The sequence below is a fragment of the Camellia sinensis genome, chromosome 2 (genome assembly GCF_055761805.1).
Source record: "Camellia sinensis isolate YWXY chromosome 2, ASM5576180v1, whole genome shotgun sequence".
Taxonomy (NCBI): domain Eukaryota; kingdom Viridiplantae; phylum Streptophyta; class Magnoliopsida; order Ericales; family Theaceae; genus Camellia; species Camellia sinensis.
Window position 1 is genome coordinate 53,625,026 of NC_138962.1, and position 19,127 is coordinate 53,644,152.

Here is a 19,127-nt window from a genome sequence, read left to right on the forward strand (position 1 = left end):
TGCCGTCGATAAAAAATTGGCTTTTTGCGACGGGGATGATTCCGTCGCTAAAGATTGTAAAAAGAAAATTCCAAAAACATTGGCGACGCACGGTATACCGTCGCAAACATGTTATTTAGTGACGGTAAGAAGTTACCGTCGCAAATGGTGGACCATTTGTGACGGCAGAAGCCCATCGCCAAAAACGAAGGACAAAACGACGTCGTTTCATTCATTAATCATGATCATTTGCGACGGTTAAAATATACCGTCGCAAATAAATGAATATTTCGCTTATCCCGCTATTTCTATCCAATTCGCGGTTGAAGTCCCTAAAATCCCCAAATTCCTCAAATCAAAATCCCTGAAACCGAAATCCCTAAAATCCCCCAACTCCCAATCGACTGATCCCCGAAATCCTCAAATCAAAATCATTGAACGACAGCCTTCGCCGGAGTGACGAGCAGCCGCGACGGTGAACGACGACTGACGAGCGGCTGTGAGCGACTGTTAACGGCCATTCTAGGTTCGTCTTCTTCCTTTCGAAAATGATTCCTCGTTGTGTTGTGTTTTTGTCCTCGGTCGAAAATCATTCTTCAACGAAATTTTGAATTTTGAATTTATAGAAGGTGATGCATCTAAGACATTGTTTGTTGCTTATTCTGTTAATTGAATTTTGTTCTTCAACTTGGTGGATGTCAAGAATGTTGTAGGACCTTAGAATAACTTATTTAAATGAATTTTGTTCTTCAACTTGTTAATTGAATTTTGTTCTTCAACCTATCTAAAATCTATTTATATAATAGTTTGTCTGCTGTTATCATCCCTACGTTGATATGTACAAAGATGTTTCTTTTTACATTTAGATGGCATGTGCATTGAAATTTTTTTGATGATTTTCTCATGCAGAAAAAGTATTATTGGAGAATGTAGAACTAATTCCTGAAGCTTTTGATTATCTCCAGCAGCCGTTTGCCCTAAAGCAAGGTGTTGTAAACTAATCACTATATGTGCACAGTTATTGTTCTTTGTTTTTTGAACCACTAGTGTTTTTATTCCAGTAACATCTTTGCATATTTTCTTCATGTGTGCCTTTTATTTTTCACTTTGCTTCATCTAAATTCCTTATGGGTATGATTTAACTGGGATTTCATCATAATTACTCATTGTATTTTGCTTGACGTACATGAAGCTAAGTAAGGAGTTATTACGATGTCTTATTAAAAATAGAAAAAGAAGATAACTGGGTAGATAGTGCACAGCTAGACATAGTTTCTGACTTTGTTCATTATAATTTGCTTTTGTGGGTACAATAACTCATCTTTGCTATATTAGGACATCCAACACAACTGGACTCAATTTTTATTTATTTATTTATGTGTGGTTTGTTCCATAACTTTTCCTTCTTATGATGGTTTTGGGCTTAGTAAACAGTGAGTTGTATGTAGAAAATGACCACAAATATTCCATCCACCATCGACAAATTGGTGTGGTTTCTAACTTCAAATATCATCACTACTGCCTAGCAAGAAATTAAAATTAGTAGTACCCAATTCTAAGTTTTTACTATTTTCACATTTACTATTGCTCCCCAATAAAAAAAAAAGCATAAGGAAAACAGGAGAAGTAAAAGTTGCTATGTGAAGATATATAATGATATAGCTAGATCATCTATTTTTGTATTCCCTTGTAGCATTGTCCTTGTGGTGGCGAGTGCCTGATGTGGCCAAGGTGGTTTGGATTTACCCCCTCTCTGTGAAGATGCTTTTTATTGATTTCAAGGATTTTGGTTATAATTCAAAGGCCCATGTCAAGAATTTTGTTCAAGGATTTTGTTCTTCAACTTGGTGGATATAGCTAGATCATCTATTTCAAGGATTTTGTTCTTCAACTTGGTGGATGTCAAGAATGTTGTAGGACCTTAGAATAAAAGTTAATAATCAAGAAATTAAGTGAGAAAGTAATGGAAGTTTGTTGATCAAAATAACAAAATTAATGAATTATAGAAGATTAAAAAACACTAGGCATATCTAACTTTGACAGCAACTCAAATGTAATAGAATTTGAAGATTGGACACTTAAAATATGTAAATTTTCACATAAATTTTAAGTGCCTATTCTGTGATTTTAGCACCTTAAAAAAAAAATTTAAGGATATTTTCTGGAGAGACAGGCCCTGGAGAGACAGGCCCTGAAGTTCAAGCTTTCTTTCTCCTCTTATGTGGACTTGCAACAAAATTTCTCATTCTTCTCCTATTTGATGTTGTTGGTCATTTTTGGCTTTTTGTAGGATACTGATAGTCCACTGTAACATTACCTTTCCTTAAGGTAATGTACTTGCAACATTACCTTTTATTAAGGGAATGTGTGCATAATGTTTTTGACCTGTGGAAAAATAACTTATTCTGTTAATTGAATTTTGTTCTTCAACTTGGTGGATGCATCTTTAAACTGTTTCATTAAATGACTCAAATGTTTGACATTTTGGTACATCTTGGGACCGATGTGCATATCATTTGAAGTTTATATCAACTGAGTTAGTCAAAGTTTATTTCACATTCCGATAAGAAAAAAGGCACCAAATAAGGTAAATTATGAAATACTAAACTCCATTTCCCATTTAGCGTGGTATGCAAATCATGAAATACTAAACTCCATTTCCCATTTAGCGTGGTATGCAAATTATGAAATACTAAACTCCATTTCCCATCACCTTATTTGGTTTTAGAAATTGAATCAATTTTCTGTATTGAATCAATTTTTCAAAAAATTGAGTTATTTGGTTTTAGAAAATTGAGTCAATTTTCTGAATTTACGGTTATATCTGTGCGTTTGTTTGGACGGTTATTCTTGGTTGGTGCCTAAGTTAAAGCTATTAATTGTTTAGCTACCAATCCCCTCTTCCCTTAGGATAATTAATATGTGATATTATGTCTTGTAATTATATTTTTACCCTTACATCTCATTATGACTTACATTTGTTGTAATTATATTTTTTTCTAGGGCATATTTGTTTTGTATGTGAGATGTATATCTCACAGTAAGTTTGCCTGAAGCAAATTAATAGTGGGAAACACATATAAGGGAAGTACGATGATGGATAAAAGTTGGATTGATTTGCCAAATAGGATGTCGAGGGAATACATTAATGGGATTGATCAATTCCTTGTGTTTGCCTACACCAATAGGGTTGAAGGTTCGATGATTAGTTGTCCGTGTAGAAAATGTGAGAATCGATACCATCTTGTGCGAGAGGGTGTACGGAACCATCTGATTTTGAATGGTTTTTTTAAAAAGTACAAACATTGGATTAATCATGGGGAATCTTACGTATCTCTGCATGCTAATCGAGCGAATGAAACAGTGGCTAATTTAGACATTGGCGACGATGTAGTTGGAATGATACAAGGGGCTGTGGGAAATCCACATGTCGGTACAAGTGTTGACGGTAATGAAGCACAGAGCACTGATCCCCATGCATCTGAACCCCAGCTCGGTCCAAATGCAGAGACTGCAAACTATTTCAAACTTCTTCAAGATGCACAAAGTGAATTGTATCCGGGTTGTCAAAAGTTCACTGCTTTGTCATTCATTGTTCGGCTTCTACATTTGAAGGTGCTTAATCAGTGGACAGACAAGTCTGTTGACATGTTGCTTGAGTTATTGAATGAGGCGTTCCCGTTAGGTGTGAAACTCCCGGACTCATATTATAAAGCTCAAAAGGTCACAACAGATTTGGGCTTCACATATGAGACATGGGATGCATGTCCCAACAGTTGCATGTTGTTTCGAAACGAGGACGCAAATCTTGATAAATGTGTCATATGCAACAGTTCAAGATGGAAATCAAATGGTAATGGTGGTTCAAATGGTCCTCACAACGGTGGCAAACAAATAGCTGCAAAACAAATGAGGTATTTTCCTTTAAAGCCAAGGTTGCAGAGGCTGTTTATGTCATCCAAGACGGCTAAGTTAATGAGATGGCATGCAGAGGAACGAACTAATGACGGTGTCTTTAGGCATCCTGCAGACTCCCTTGCATGGAAAGATTTTGATCGTCGGAATATTGACTTTAGTAATGATTACCGAAGTGTAAGGCTTGGCTTAGCATCTGATGGTTTTAACCCATTCAGGACGATGAACATAGTTCATAGCACTTGGCCTGTTGTACTCATTCCATACAACTTGCCGCCATGGATGTGCATGAAACAACCATTTCTAATTTTATCTGTGCTTATTGACGGCCCGAAAGGACCTGGTGACAAGATTGATGTGTATATGCAACCGTTGATTGAGGAGTTGAAAGAACTATGGAATGACGGTGTCTCCACATTTGATGCATCAACAAATCAAATGTTTCAAATGCATGCAGCTTTACTGTGGACAATTAGTGATTTTCCTGCATATGCAAACTTGTCAGGATGGAGTACTAAAGGCGAATATGCATGTCCTTGTTGCAATAGAGAAACTACATCGTGTTGGTTGAAGCATAGTAGGAAACAATCATACTTGGGTCATCGCAGATTTTTACCTAATGGCCATAAATTCCGAAAGGATAAAGTATCATTTGATGGTAGTCGGGAAGTCAGATTCAAACCCAAATTGTTGTCTGGAACTGAGATGCTGCTACAATTAGAATCTGAGGGTATTTTAACCCAATACAAGAGGGATGACCTTAAGGAGAGGCATAGGAGACAAGTAGAGAAAGAGAAAGTTGGACATCGCACCCATAGCTGGAAGAAAAAGAGTATCTTCTATGAACTGCCATATTGGGAGCACAATCTAATTAGACACAACCTTGATGTGATGCATATAGAGAAGAATGTTTGTGATAATGTGTTGTGGACAATATTAGGGGTTGCAGGAAAATCGAAGGATGGTGTTAATGCTCGGCGTGATTTACAAGAAATGAATATTAGAAAACCCCTACATTTGCAATTAAGAGGGTCGAATAAAGCTTATTTACCACCGGCACAATTCACGATGACCAAGGATGAGAAAGATTTGTTCTTGAAAGTATTGAAGGAAGTTAGAGTTCCCGACGGGTATTCATCCAATATATCGCGTCATGTACGCTTACATGATAGAAGTATTGGGGGTCTTAAGAGCCACGATAGTCATATTCTGATGCAACAACTAATTCCATTGGCCATTCGAAGATCGTTACCGAAGAATGTAATTGAACCTTTGATTGAATTGAGCAATTTCTTTAGACAATTGTGTTCCAAAGTCAATCGTGCAACAGATTTGCAATATATTCAAGATCGTATCGCCGTAACACTTTGTCATCTAGAGAAAATATTTCCTCCTGCTTTTTTGATATAATGGAGCACTTGCCTATACATCTAGTTGACGAAGCATTATTGGGTGGAGCGATTCAATTTCGATGGATGTATCCAATTGAGAGGTATCTTCTTACTTTGAAGCAATATGTGCGTAATAGAGCTCGTCCAGAAGGTTCAATTGCTAAAGGATATCTTATGGAAGAATGCATGAATTTTTGTGCACAATATCTCAATGATGTGGAAACTAAATCTAATCGACCCACGAGAAACTACAGTGGTGATGATAATCTAGGTCGTGCTGTTGGTGAAATCACAAGCTTTTATCTTGATAACACTTCTTGGGTACAAACTCATCGGTATGTCTTATTCAATACAGCCGCGGTTCAACCATTCATAAAGTAAGTTATGTTAGTCACTCAATATTTTATTATATTCCATTGAATTTTGAACCAAATTTTGTTTTTATATAAAAATTCAATTTACACAGCAAACACCTTGAAGAACTTAAGGTCAAAATGCCTCGTGTTGACGATCATCAGCTTCGGCGTGCACATTTTGAAACTTTTCACATTTGGTTCAAGGAACATGTATGTATTTAAATCTACAGATTCTATTTACCTAAGTCGAACTATATTTTAAATTTTACAATTTTTATTATTTAAAATAGGTTCAAACTTTGCGAAGGACTAGTGATGTCACATTTTCTGAAGAGATTACTGTATTGGCAAATGGTCCTCATAACCTGGCAAGGAGGTTCAACGGGTATATAATGAATGGGTTTCGGTATCGAGTAAAGGCCATGGATGACCGTCGAGCCACACAAAATTGTGGTGTGGCTTTGAAGGCAGATACTATAAGTTATGCTAGTCGGAAAGACAAGAATCCTCGTGTGGGGTCTGTGTACTATTATGGACAATTGACAGATATTGTTGAGATTCGATATTCCAATGAGAAGAAGCATGTGTTGTTTAAGTGTGATTGGATTGACAACATTCACGGGAAGATACAAGATGTCTTCAATTTCACGTTAGTCAACTTCAATCATTTGTTGTATCGAGATGATAGAATTAGTAATGAACCTTTGATCTTGGCATCCCAAGCAGAGCAAGTTTGGTATGTTGCAGACCCGTTACAACCAGACTGGCAAGTGGCGGTGAAGATGTCTCAAAGAGGTTTATTTGATATGAGTTCGACTGATCCACAAATTGAGCCATATATGAGCCAACAATTGGAAGAAAATATAATGCTTCGTGATGAAGAAGTTGGTTGGGTGAGGGAAGCCACAGAAGGGGAAACAGTTGATGTTCAAATAGGTTGATATTTAATCAACATCAGTAATTCAGTTAAGGCCAAGGTTGTAGTTAATCATCAGTTTCTTAATTTACTTTGTCTTTGTAATTGTATTAGTTCAATTAATGTCATATTATAGTTGATGACAAACCATTATCTATGTTTCTAATTAATGTTATATTGCTTGCAGATTATTATGGGAAGGAAGAGGAAACCTGATCATCCCCGGCGCATGATGTCCGACGTGGTACATAAGAGGACATCAGCGGCACCACCATCGGAGGAGGCATCACATCGACCACCATCAGAAGGGCCATTAGTGCCACCATTAGAGGAGGCATCACAGCGAGCACCATTAGTGCCACCTCATCGACCACCATTAGTGGCACCACAGCAGCTATCATCTACTCAGCTATCACAGCGAGCACCATCAGAGGGGCCATTAGTGCCACCGCATCGACCCCCATCAGTGGCACCACACCAGCTATCAGCTACTCAGCCTCTAGGCTTACCATCGGTGCGTCCACCATCAGTGGCACCGCAGCAGCTATCATCCCGACTAGAGTCATCGGCTTATGAGCCATCCGCAGGTATATAAATTTGCTTTGATTTGTATGAAAATTATTTAAATATATATTTATTTGTTCTCATTACATATAACTTGTTTATTTTCATTGTATTTTTCAGATCCTTCGACTTCTTCACAGCCTCACTCAGGTATAAGAAATTGATTTGTATTGACATTATTTAAATTTGCATTTGTTTATTATCATTGCATATTGTTTATTCTTATTGTATCTCACAGGTCATGTTAGTTCTTCATCAACCTCGAGTAGGCGTGGTAGAGGATGTGCCAAGGGCATTAGGGAGTGGGGTACCGGTGCCAAATTGGACATACAATTTGATGAAAATTACTGTCCAATAGGAGATAACGTGTCTAAGTTAACTACTCAACTTGGCATTATTGTGCGAAATGGTAACATTGTTCCTCTTACTTTTCTTGACTGGAACACTGTGCCTGATGATATTCTTGATGCTATCTGGAAGGATGTGAAGGTAAAAGTATATTTTTGTCCAAAAATTTAAATTCCAAAATTGTGTTATTATTATTTAAACCTTGAAATTGTGTTTTATAGGACAATTTGAATATATGTCCAGAGGAGTACAAGCCAATCTGCATGAAAAACTGTAACAGCATATGGAAGGATCACAAGAATAAGATTAAGTGTAAGTATTTCAAGCCTAGAAGTGAAGATCCTAATCTGAAGGATGATGTTCCTTTGCACATTGTGCCAAGCCAGTGGGAAGAACTTGTGGAGTATTGGCGTACTTCCGATGCTGAGGTATACAAATAAGTTATATGTATGATATGTAAACATACAAATCATATTTATATACTTACATTTGTTGAACCTATTATAGAAAATTGCAACTAGGAACGCTAAAAATCGGCGAGCTCACGGCATAGCTCATACCACAGGGCGTACTACTTTCGCTCAGATACGGCATGAGGTTGATATTTTACTGTTTTATTTTTGTATATAAATAAACATTGTATATTTAGAAATTATTTGGATTCTAATTTTCATATTTCTAAAAAAATGTAGATGACCAATAAGGGGGAGTCTACTGATAAGATGAATGTTTGGCTTATGACACGTAGAGCAGATGACCCAGAGGTTATCCTGACCTTGGTAGTTTCCAAAGACCTTTGATTGTATGTAAAGTTTATTTTTTATTTTTTGTGTTAACTATCTTAATTTGGCATATACTTGTATCTCTTATTCAATACAGGATGAGTTTAATGGCCAACTCTCTATGCTACCTGAGGATTGTCGGACTTTGGAGGCTAGGAATGCCATTTTCCATGAGTTGATAGGTCATGACAATCATGGATATTGTCGCACATACGGGAGAACTGTGCCTCGGAGAGCAGTGTATAAAGATGGTGCAGGGCCATCACAGTCAGCACCCCAGCCATCGACTATTGTTCAGATCACCCAGCAAGTTCGTGCGGAGCTAAGGGATGAGTTGAGGGAGGAGCTGAGGGAGGAGATGAGAGCAGAGTTCTCTACACATTTACAGCAGCTGAGAGCTGAGATGATGGCGTTTGTGTCACAGGGGGCAAGTGTGGATCCTAACAGACAGGTTCGATATAAATTAAATTGTTTGATAGTTAAATTGTCACACAACATTATGTATAAAAGATTAACACATTATGCGTTGACTATCATAGGCTCCTGATGCATCGAGTGGCCACCGGGCATTTAGGGAATCTGCAGAAGACGAGAATCCATATACACCACCACCAGAAGATCAGGTATAAAATGTAACTTTACATTCTAAGCTAAAATGAATTCGAAGTGTTAACGTCCCAAAATCACCAAAAGGGGTCGGTTTAGCACGGAACTTGGCACACACGACCGCCTAGGCATGAGAGACTTGAGGGAGAAGACGGAACTCCAATCGGGTTTCCGGTTTGGGAGTTAGAGACGAATTTCACTCTAGGCAAACTAGTTCTTTAAGAAACTAGAATTCGAGGTGTTAACATCCCAAAATCACCAAAAGGGGTCGGATTGGCACGGAACTTGGCACACACGACCGCCTAGGCACGAGAGACTTGTGGGAGAAGACGGGACTCCAATTGGTTTCCCGGTTTGGGAGTTAGAGCCATATTTCGGTTTAGGCAAACTAGTTCTTTAAGAAATTTAAATTCGAGGTGTTGACACCCCAAAATTACCAAATGGGGTCGGATTAGCACGAAACTTGGCACACACAACCGCCTAGGCACGAGAGACTTGTGGGAGAAGACGGGACTCCAATCGGTTTCCCGGTTTGGGAGTTAGAGCCATATTTCGGTTTAGGCAAACTAGTTCTTTAAGAAACTTAAATTCGAGGTGTTGACACCCCAAAATTACCAAATGGGGTCGGATTAGCACGAAACTTGGCACACACAACCGCCTAGGCACGAGAGACTTGTGGGAGAAGACGGGACTCCAATCGGTTTCCCGGTTTGGGAGTTAGAGCCATATTTCGGTTTAGGCAAACTAGTTCTTTAAGAAACTTAAATTCGAGGTGTTGATGCTCCAAAATCACCAAATGGGGTCGGATTAGCACGAAACTTGGCACACACGACCGCCTAGGCACGAGAGACTTGTGGGAGAAGACGGGACTCCAATCGGTTTCCCGGTTTGGGAGTTAGAGCCATATTTCGGTTTAGGCAAATTAGTTCCTTAAGAAACTTAAATTCGAGATGTTGACGCTCCAAAATCACCAAAAGGGGTCGGTTTAGCACGAAACTTAGCACACATGATCGCCTAGGCACGAGAGAGTTGTGGGAGAAGATGAGACTCGAATCGGGTTTCTGGTTTGGGAGTTAGGGTCGGATTTCTATCTAGCCAAAATTATTTACTTAACTATCTTTGTAATTATATAATAAATAATTTTTTATGTTTTTTTTTAATTAAAATATTAATACATAATTATATTGTCACTAATTATTTTTATTTTTTATTTTCAGATATTTCCTGAGTAGCAGTTTGCTTCTTGTGGAATGCAGCTGTGTGAAGATTGCGACGGACTTTTGTTTATGAAGAAAACTTTTATTTTTGATTTACATTATTTAGATTTGTGAACAACATTATGTATGTATTTTGTAAAATTATGTGGTTGGATAATTTTGATGATGTGTTGTTATGAATGGAAGAGTACTTTAATTAAGGATGAAATTTTATTTATATACAGGAATTTTTATATTATTATATAGTTATCGATTTTTTTTAGTTATTTTTATTTAATACAGGTAATTTGCATATTTTTAATAATTTTAAAATTGCATTTTTTGTTAGAAATAGGTTTTTGCGACGGTAGCATAGCCGTCGCCAATGATATTGGCCATATGAACAAAGGCCTTTAGCGACGGTACTATCACCGTCGCAAATAATATTTTAAGAGACGGCTTACTTTTCTGTCGCAAATAATAGTATTAACGACGGTAATAAACCCGTCGCAAATAACCATTTTTAGCGACGGTATTTTATACCGTCTCAATAAACCCTTTTGCGACGGTATTTTCCCGTCGCAAATAACCATATTAGCGACGGTATTTTACTGCCGTCTCAAAAACTTCAGATTTTTACACCTTTACTGCGACAGCAATTTGCCGTCGCTAAAAGGCATCTTTGCCGTCGCCAATGTTTTTGCGACGGCGTTTACCGTCGCTAAAGACCTTTAGCTACCCCGTCTTTTGCGACCCCCCTACTACCGTCGCTAAAGGCAATTTACCGTCGCAAAAAAACATTTGAGACGGCTTCTTTGGTATTGGCGACGGTATTTTACCGTCGCAAAAAAACGAATTTTTTGTAGTGGTAACACTCTAATATAATACTAAAAAAAAAAATCTTTAGTGTAACACTCCATTGTAATATATAGAAAAATTCCTTAGTGTATTTTTCTCAAATGTAACACTCTAAAAAAACTCCTCAGTGTAACGCTCCAATGTAACATATAAAAAACTTCTTAATGTATTTTTTTTTTCAAACGTAACACTCCAATGTAATACTTCAAAAAAAGGATGTGAGATTCTTCAAACCATTCTAAAAGGATGTGAGATTCTTCAAACCATTTCAAAAGGAGTACAAAAATTCCCTAGTAAGTTTTGGACAAATGTGTAATTTCAAATTGTGAGTGTTACGTTTGGAAAAAGTATGGTAAGAAGTTTTTTAATATTTTTGTGTATTACATTAGAGTGTATTTTATTGGAATGTTACGTTTAAGATTACATTGATTGGAGTATCAAATTTGCAAAAAACACATTAAGAAATTTTTTTATATGTTACATTAGAGTGTTACATTTGGGAAAAGTATACCAAGGAGTTTTTTAGTGTATTACATTGGAATGTTACGTTTTTGTTTGTAATGTGGGATATGTTCCAAAAGAAGGAAAAATCCAAACCTCTATAGTGTGGATTGCCCAAATGTATAATTTCATATTTAGAGAAATCCACTTTTATCTCTTAAAAATTAAACCCAAATGTATAAGTAACTACCTTTTTGTATAATTTTCAATTTAATAGGACATTTGAATTCATAAGAAAAAAGAAAGGACTAAACAGTTCTCAAAATTACATTTTAAGATTTATTGGTATTTCACCCTAAAAATTAATGATATGGTAACTCCTTCCATAATTAGTTATTAAGTCCACAAGGATGGAGATAAATTAGGGGTGGGCAACAGTTTATTCGATTTGCAAAACCCGCTCAACCTGCATACAAATAGGCGGTTCCACAAACACAATGCGGACGGATGCAGTTTGAAATATGACATGTTTGAGGGTTGCGGGTTTAACCCGCACCCGCATGAACCCGCCCGCATTTTTTATTTTATTTTATTTATTAATCTTAAACGTTGATTTCATTCATATATCCTATTTAGATATTTTTGCTCAACACAAAACACCTTTTATTCTTTAAACTTACTCTAACATTACATTTGCTAATAGTATTATTGTAACGCCCCAAAAAAATTCAAACATAAAGATAGAACAATAACCACGACTTCTTATGGTAAACCAGAATAATTCCCCTATATTTACATTACATAATCATGAGGTTTGTACAAAATTGTTCCACATGCGAATTACACATTCAATGATTTCTAGTGCATGAATCTATAGCATGTAGAACATCAAATCCAAAATAAATAAATGCCCTCAAGGCTTACAAATTTCAAGGCTTAAGTCCGGTTACACAAAAATTGGTTTCTTGAACCCATACAGTTATAGCCCTTGGCTAGCAAAATATACCACAACAAAATAAGAGCCATATGCTCTCAACAAATACGTCCACGCCCTAATTTGGCGAAATCGCCATATCCTTTCCTGCACCAAATCCCATAGGGGTGAGTATAAAGCCCAATAGGAAATTCTTAACAAAGTATATACATTTTATACAAGCTTCATCAAATGAAATGCATATGCCATGCAATGCTTTTGAAGGAAGAACACATTTATGTCTTTTGAAAACCATCATGCTCAATAATAATTTGAAATCTCAACAATTCAAAAATTATCAATTTAGTTTAAAGGGCAGTAAATACGACTTAGGTGATCTCTAAGTTGGTGTCTGCAACTAGGCATAACTATCACTACCAAAATCTCACTTTACCAGTTGCTAACTGGAAGAGAAGTGGTACCTCATCCGCGCGTGTTTTCGGTCTTTCACCTCGGACACTTAGGCCAACTTAATCAATTTCACACTGCTTATTTGGACTTATCAACGTATTTACTCCAAAGTAATTCCATGAAAAATTTATTCACAAACTTTTTTTTCTCAATGCAAAAGTTTCCAAACTCAATTCAAAATGTGTAATAACTAATTGAATGGGTATGCAATACAATAATTATCAATGCCACATAACATTTCTCCATTTTCAAATATCTCAACAATAATTACATAACAATCAAAATTCCCATTTCTCCTTTCAATGCTATTTCACAAAATAGCCACGTATTCATTTAAATCTATCAACAAGTAACAACATTTCCGCATTACGTACATTTCTCAACAATTTAGCCATTTCAAGACTATATCAACATCTTTGTACAATAACTCCCAAAATCAACACTTCTCATATTTCATGAAATTCATCATTTATATATAGAGAGAGGGATGAGAAATCCTTCATTTACTTATTCATTTTGGCACAAAAGGATAATATAATAACAATGTTATCCATGGATTCTCATCAACTTTTCAAAATCCCCAAATCTTTAGGTTTTTCTTACCACAACTACACACCCAAATCATTTGGAAAGATTTCTTCAAAAACATTCTTTTTCTCAATCAATGTAGTTCAAAACCCCCAAGAAATTATTTTTAAAAGGAACAAGGAGGAAATCCACTCTCAAACCACCCACATTCTTGAGTTAACAACCAAGTTTTAATGCTATCAAAAGAAATTTCAAAAATCAACTAAATCTTGTAAAAACATATATATATATATATATATATATAACTCTAAGAAAATTTCTACCTCAAGTTTTTGGAGGAAAAAGAAATGAAAGCTCCAAATCCAACGGTGTTGAAATCCAATCTCCACCACACATAACGAAGCCCTCAAAAAGTTCTCCAACTTTGATGAAGGACCTATGGGCAAAACTCTAATGGATTTAAAGAAATCAAGGTTTTAATCTAATTTGGTGTTGGGAAGTGTAGAAAGAAGGAGGAGAAATGGGTTTGTAGAGAGAGAGAGAGAGATATACAAAAAGTGGTATTCACACAGCCTAAGGAAGAAAAGAAAATCAGATTTTCGGACATCAGGGATTCCTGCACGTGCGGCACTTATTCCCGCACGTGCAGAGCGTGCCTCCCGTACGTGCGGCAATCACCCCCGCACGTGCGACACCCATATCCCGTACTTTCTTCCGCACCTACATATTATGCAGTAGCCAACCCAGGACTTCCTCTGTTTCCCACACGTGCGGCCCCCTTCCCGCACGTACGACCCAAGGCCCCACACGTGCGACTTTGTCCTCCAGCCAGGAAATTTTCTAGCTCAACACCGAACACTCCAGACCTAACCTCGCACCTTCCGAAACATGAGAAACTTGACACATAAATAAATAAAAGCAAGGACTTTGAAACAAACTTCCAAATACAACAAACCCAAACCATTAACAAGGCTCCCGGTTAAATCCGACACTCTAATAAAGGCAAACCCAAGGTTAAACGAAATGGAACAAAACAAATAACGTACCAGGTCATCACAATTATATCAACTGAAACTAAATAAATACTGATCATGTTATTATTGTTTCATAACAGAACTTGTCCCGGATGAAATTTGATTTGGAATTTTAAAGTCCTTAATGAATACGGAGTTCTAGTTTAAGATTTTGAAATATGTGCTTGTGTTAGTTTATGATTTGATTTAGGATTTTGAATGATTTGTTTGTGTTACGAATTGATTTGGTTGTTTTTTAACTTTATAATTTTTAATTATTAATATTGTAGCATTATACAAAATGGGGAGAAAAGGGCCCAAAATAAATATTTAAAAAATGGGAGAAAAAAAGGCTCAAAAATAAATTTTTGAAGAAAAAAGTCTAATCCGCAAACCACCCGCACATCCGCGAACCCTATCCATACAAACCACAAACCGCACTATGGGCGATTGCGGGTTCACTTTTTCCCAAATTGAATAGATGAAGTCGAGTCCAAACCGATCGGCAAACCGTCCAAATCCGAACTGTGAACACCCCTTGTCACGACCCAACCCCAGGGGCTTAGGGCTGGAATCACAATTTACTAAATAATTCTAATCGTAGTAAATTAAATAGCGCAGGTAGAGGCAAAATGGAAGTAAGAAAATAATTAAACGATAATTAACTTCATTCGACTATTTTGATAAAAGAAGGTACATCTATAGGGCTTCTATTTATTTTTTTCAGTGACTAGCCCTCAGTAAAAAAACAAAAGGGAGAAAAGGAAAGAAAAACAAAAATCAGCATCAAGTTCTTGTTTGGGTTCCACTACATGAGGTTACGGATCTTCTTCACATCTCATCACCTGAAAGGATAACAGCTATAAGCACACAACAGAGTGAGAAATATTATGTCAAGAGTATAAGGAACACGAAATAACCATGGATAGTTAGTTAAACTAAAACATTTACATAACTTAATTTGAATAAATAAATTATTTAAAGTGGCAGAAACTGAAATACGGAAATTATGTAAATAAATAACCATAACCACGGTACAGAACCGAATAGAACAGAGGTCACATGAGTGACAATCAGAATAGAGGTTAATGGATCTATGACAAATAGAGGATCACAAAGTGGCCAAACAAAGGCCAATGGTTATTTAAGTCTCTCAAGGCATAGGACTTCCGTGGTAGTACTTACAAAACATAATTATTTATAAAATCATTGTCAAATAATTTTTAAAAATTAAATAAATATATTCATGGGTTTCAATTTAAGCAATATAGAATTCAGAAAATAATTAACGTAATCAAAATATTAATACAATTTATAAAACATAGATTGCGTAAAATAATTTATGGTAACTCAAAACATATGTAAAATATATTATGGTGACTCAAGGTATAACATAACTCATCTTAATATTAACCCTTACTACTTTCTTCTTATTTTTGCTACATTCTCATGGCTGTTCCTTCGCTCCTCTTTTCCTTTCTATTTCTTTTTCCTTTCTCTCTATACTCTTTACAGTCCCACCCATCCCTTTATATATATATATATATATATATACACAGCCTAGGGTGCATTAATGGTTTGAATTGGCTGATTCATCCTCCCTATTCCTAGACAGCCCAGATGGCTGAGGTTTAGTCATCCAGCAAATACACACGTTGATTCTTGCTAGATTTGTTTTTATTATTATTAGATTTGTTATTATTATATTTATTTATTATTATTATTATTACCACTTTTATATTTATTTATTTTCCATAATTATATTTATATATAACTATACATATTTATGTGGTATTTAATTAAACATTCAGAGTGCCACATTTCTCCCCTCTTAAATAAAAGTTTGTCCCCAAACTTGACGTACCTTAATTTTCGAAGAGGTGTGGGTATTTGGCTCGCATTTGATTCTCCGTGTTCCATGTAGCTTCTTTGACTTGATGATTTCTCTACAAGACTTTTACAAGAGGTATAGTCTTGTTTCGGGGAACCTGATCTCAATGATCGAGAACTTGCACGGGTTGTTCTTCATAAGAGAGATCTTCTTGAACTCTCAGGTCCTCATAATCAACCACATGCTCTGGATCTTGAAGATACCGCCGAAGCATTGAAATATGAAACACATTGTAGACATTGGACAGTTCAGGTAATAGTGTAAGGCGATATGCTACAGGACCAATCCTTTCTAGTATCTCGAATGGCCGGATGTAACGTGGGTTTAACTTTCCTCGCTTTCCAAATCAGATAACTCCTCTTGTCGGTGAGATCTTGAGGAACACATGATCCCCTACGTAGAATTCCAAGTTCCGTCTCTGTGTATCTGCATAACTTTTCTAGCGGCTCTGGGCAATGCAAATTTGTTGCTGAATGAGTTAAATTTTATCACTCGTTATCTGTACGATCTCAGGGCCTAATAATTTCCTGTCTCTGACTTCCGTCCAACACAGAGGTGATTGACACCTCATTCCATACAGCGCTTCTTATGGTGCCATTCCAATGCTTGCCTACTAGCTGTTGTTATAGGCGAATTCCACTAAAACTAGGTGTTCATCCCAGTTACCTTTGAGGTCCAACACGCATATACGTAACATGTCTTCCAAAGTCTGGATTGTTCTTTCGGATTGCCCATCAGTTTACGGGCGATAAGCAGTGCTAAACTTCAGTGTAGTCCCCAAAGTCTCTTGCAATTTGTTCTAGAAGTGAGACACAAAACGGGGGTCTCGGTCAGACACAAATGATACTGGGGTGCCATGCAAATGAATAATTTCCTTGATGTATGAAGTGACAAACTTATTAAGAGAGTACATGATTTTGATTAGCAGGAAATGCGCCGACTTCGTCAATCGGTCGACTATAACCCATATTGCATCATTTTTTTGAGACTAACTAAGGCAGCCCGACCACGAAGCCCATAGTGATGTATTCCCATTTCCATTCAGGTATAGGGAGTGGTTACAGCAGGCTTGCAAGTCTCTGATGCTCTACTTTAACACGTTGACAATGAAAGCATTTGGTGACATAGCTTGCTATGTCTCTTTTCATTCCTATCCACCCGTAATGTTCCTTCAGATCATGGTACATCTTTGTGTTACCAGGGTGGACTGCAAACCTCGAGCTATGAGCTTCCACCAATATATTCTTCTTGAGTTCCGGAATGTCGGGTATGCGAATTTGATTATGAAATTTTAGTATCCCATTGTTTATAGTGAAATCAGGATCAGGCGTACTCCTTTGCTCCTCGTACTTTCTCTTCAACAGTTTATCTTCATATTGGTGCACTTTAATTTCTTCAATCAATGCGAGTTCCACAGTTATATTGGCGAGCAGTCCATTGATCTTGCGGGGAACGATGGTACATGCCAAACTTCTGGTCATCTTTTGGCTTAGTACGTTTGCCACTATGTTAGCTTTGCCTGGATGGTGATGGATTTTTACATTGTAGTCTTTCATAAATTCTAGCCACCGCCGTTGCCTCATATTCAGTTCCTTTTATGTAAACAAATATTTAAGATTCTTATGATCAGTGTAAATCTCGCAGGTTGCACCGTAGAGATAATGATGCCAGATCTTGAGGGCAAAGATCACTCCAACCAATTCTAGATCATAGGTTGGGTAGTTTCTCTCATAAGTCTTTAGTTGGCGTGAGACATAAGCAATGACTTTTCCATTTTGCATAAGAATGCAACCCAAACCATTGTATAAGGCATCACTATAAATTATGAACCTATCTGCTCCTATAGGGAGTGCTAGTGTAAGAGCTGACATAAGTCAACTTTTTAATTCTTGGAAGCAACGCTCCTGTTTGTCTGTCCATTCGAATGGTGTGTTTTTCTGAGTTAGTTGGGTCAAGAGTGATGTTATCTTTGAGAAATCTTATATGAAGTGTCGATAATAGCCAGCCAGACCCAAGAAATTTCGTATTTCTGACACATTAGTGGGTCGTAGCCAGTCCACGATTGCTGTAACTTTTTGGGGGTCAACCGAGATGCCATCTTTGTTAATGACGTGACCGAGGAAGTGTACACTAGTGATCCAAAATTCGTATTTCTTTAACTTGGCATAAAGTTTGTGATCTCGTAGTGTTTGTAGAACCGTTCGCAAGTGCTGCTCATGGTCTTCCGGTGACTTAGAGTATATGAGGATGTCGTCAATGAAGACGATGATGAACTCATCAAGATAGGATTTTAACACTCGGTTTATGAGGTCCATGAATGCCGCTGGAGCATTTGTGATGCCAAATGGCATGACGAGAAACTCATAGTGCCTGTAACAGGTTCTAAAGGCAGTCTTTTCGATGCTTTTCGTTTTGACTTTTAGTTAATGATAACCAGAACGCAAGTCGATTTTGGAGAATACCTGAGCGCCTTGAAGTTGATTGAACAAGTCATTGATTCGTGGCAGAGGGTACCGATTCTTGATGGTGACCTTGTTTAGCTCTCGGTAATCGATGCATAACCTCATCGTGCCATCCTTTTTCTTTACGAATAGTGCTAGAGCTCTCCAGGGTGAGATACTAGGTCGAATGAAACCTTTGTCCAAAAGTTCCTGGAGTTGAGTTTTCAGTTCTTTCAGTTCCGTTGTTGACATGCGGTAAGGGGTTTTTGATACTGGTTGGGTACCAGGTAGATCTTCAGGAAAAACATTCGGGAATTCTCGTACGACGGGGATTGTATCAACGGTGGGGGCCTCTTTTTATGTATCGATCACATAACAAATATAACTACAACAACCCTTTCTTAGAAGTTGTCGAACTGTCATGGAGGATATAATACAGAGGGTTGGAAACTCCAGTCCCATCAAAGACAAGCTCGGGTTGGTTTGGTAACCTGAGGAAGACTTTTTTGGTTTTACAA

General features: G+C 37.1%; 2 protein-coding genes across 2 annotated transcripts; one reads left to right on the forward strand and one right to left on the reverse strand.

Annotated features, from left to right (window-relative positions):
- Positions 1-322: 322 nt before the first annotated feature.
- On the forward strand, positions 323-10,248 carry LOC145819557 (uncharacterized). The gene is made up of 10 exons (XM_082913526.1): positions 323-505; positions 6,745-7,144; positions 7,242-7,271; positions 7,360-7,610; positions 7,691-7,897; positions 7,977-8,066; positions 8,162-8,248; positions 8,349-8,702; positions 8,791-8,874; positions 10,075-10,248. The coding sequence occupies exons 2-10, from the start codon at positions 6,751-6,753 to the stop codon at positions 10,087-10,089; spliced, it is 1,512 nt and encodes a 503-aa protein (XP_082769652.1). The 5' UTR covers positions 323-505; positions 6,745-6,750; the 3' UTR covers positions 10,090-10,248.
- A 6,978-nt stretch (positions 10,249-17,226) lies between these two features.
- Positions 17,227-17,649, reverse strand: LOC145813691 (uncharacterized). Its single transcript, XM_082909491.1, has one exon. The coding sequence runs from the start codon at positions 17,647-17,649 to the stop codon at positions 17,227-17,229; it is 423 nt and encodes a 140-aa protein (XP_082765617.1).
- Between the last annotated feature and the right edge of the window lie 1,478 nt (positions 17,650-19,127).

Coding starts and splice junctions, on each gene's coding strand:
- LOC145819557 (XM_082913526.1), top strand. CDS start 6,751: ATGGGAAGGAAGAGGAAACCTGATCATCCCCGGCGCATGATGTCCGAC. Junction 7,145..7,241: donor GGCTTATGAGCCATCCGCAG/GTATATAAATTT, acceptor TGTATTTTTCAG/ATCCTTCGACTTCTTCACAG. Junction 8,067..8,161: donor TCGCTCAGATACGGCATGAG/GTTGATATTTTA, acceptor AAAAAAATGTAG/ATGACCAATAAGGGGGAGTC.
- LOC145813691 (XM_082909491.1), bottom strand. CDS start 17,649: ATGACCAGAAGTTTGGCATGTACCATCGTTCCCCGCAAGATCAATGGA.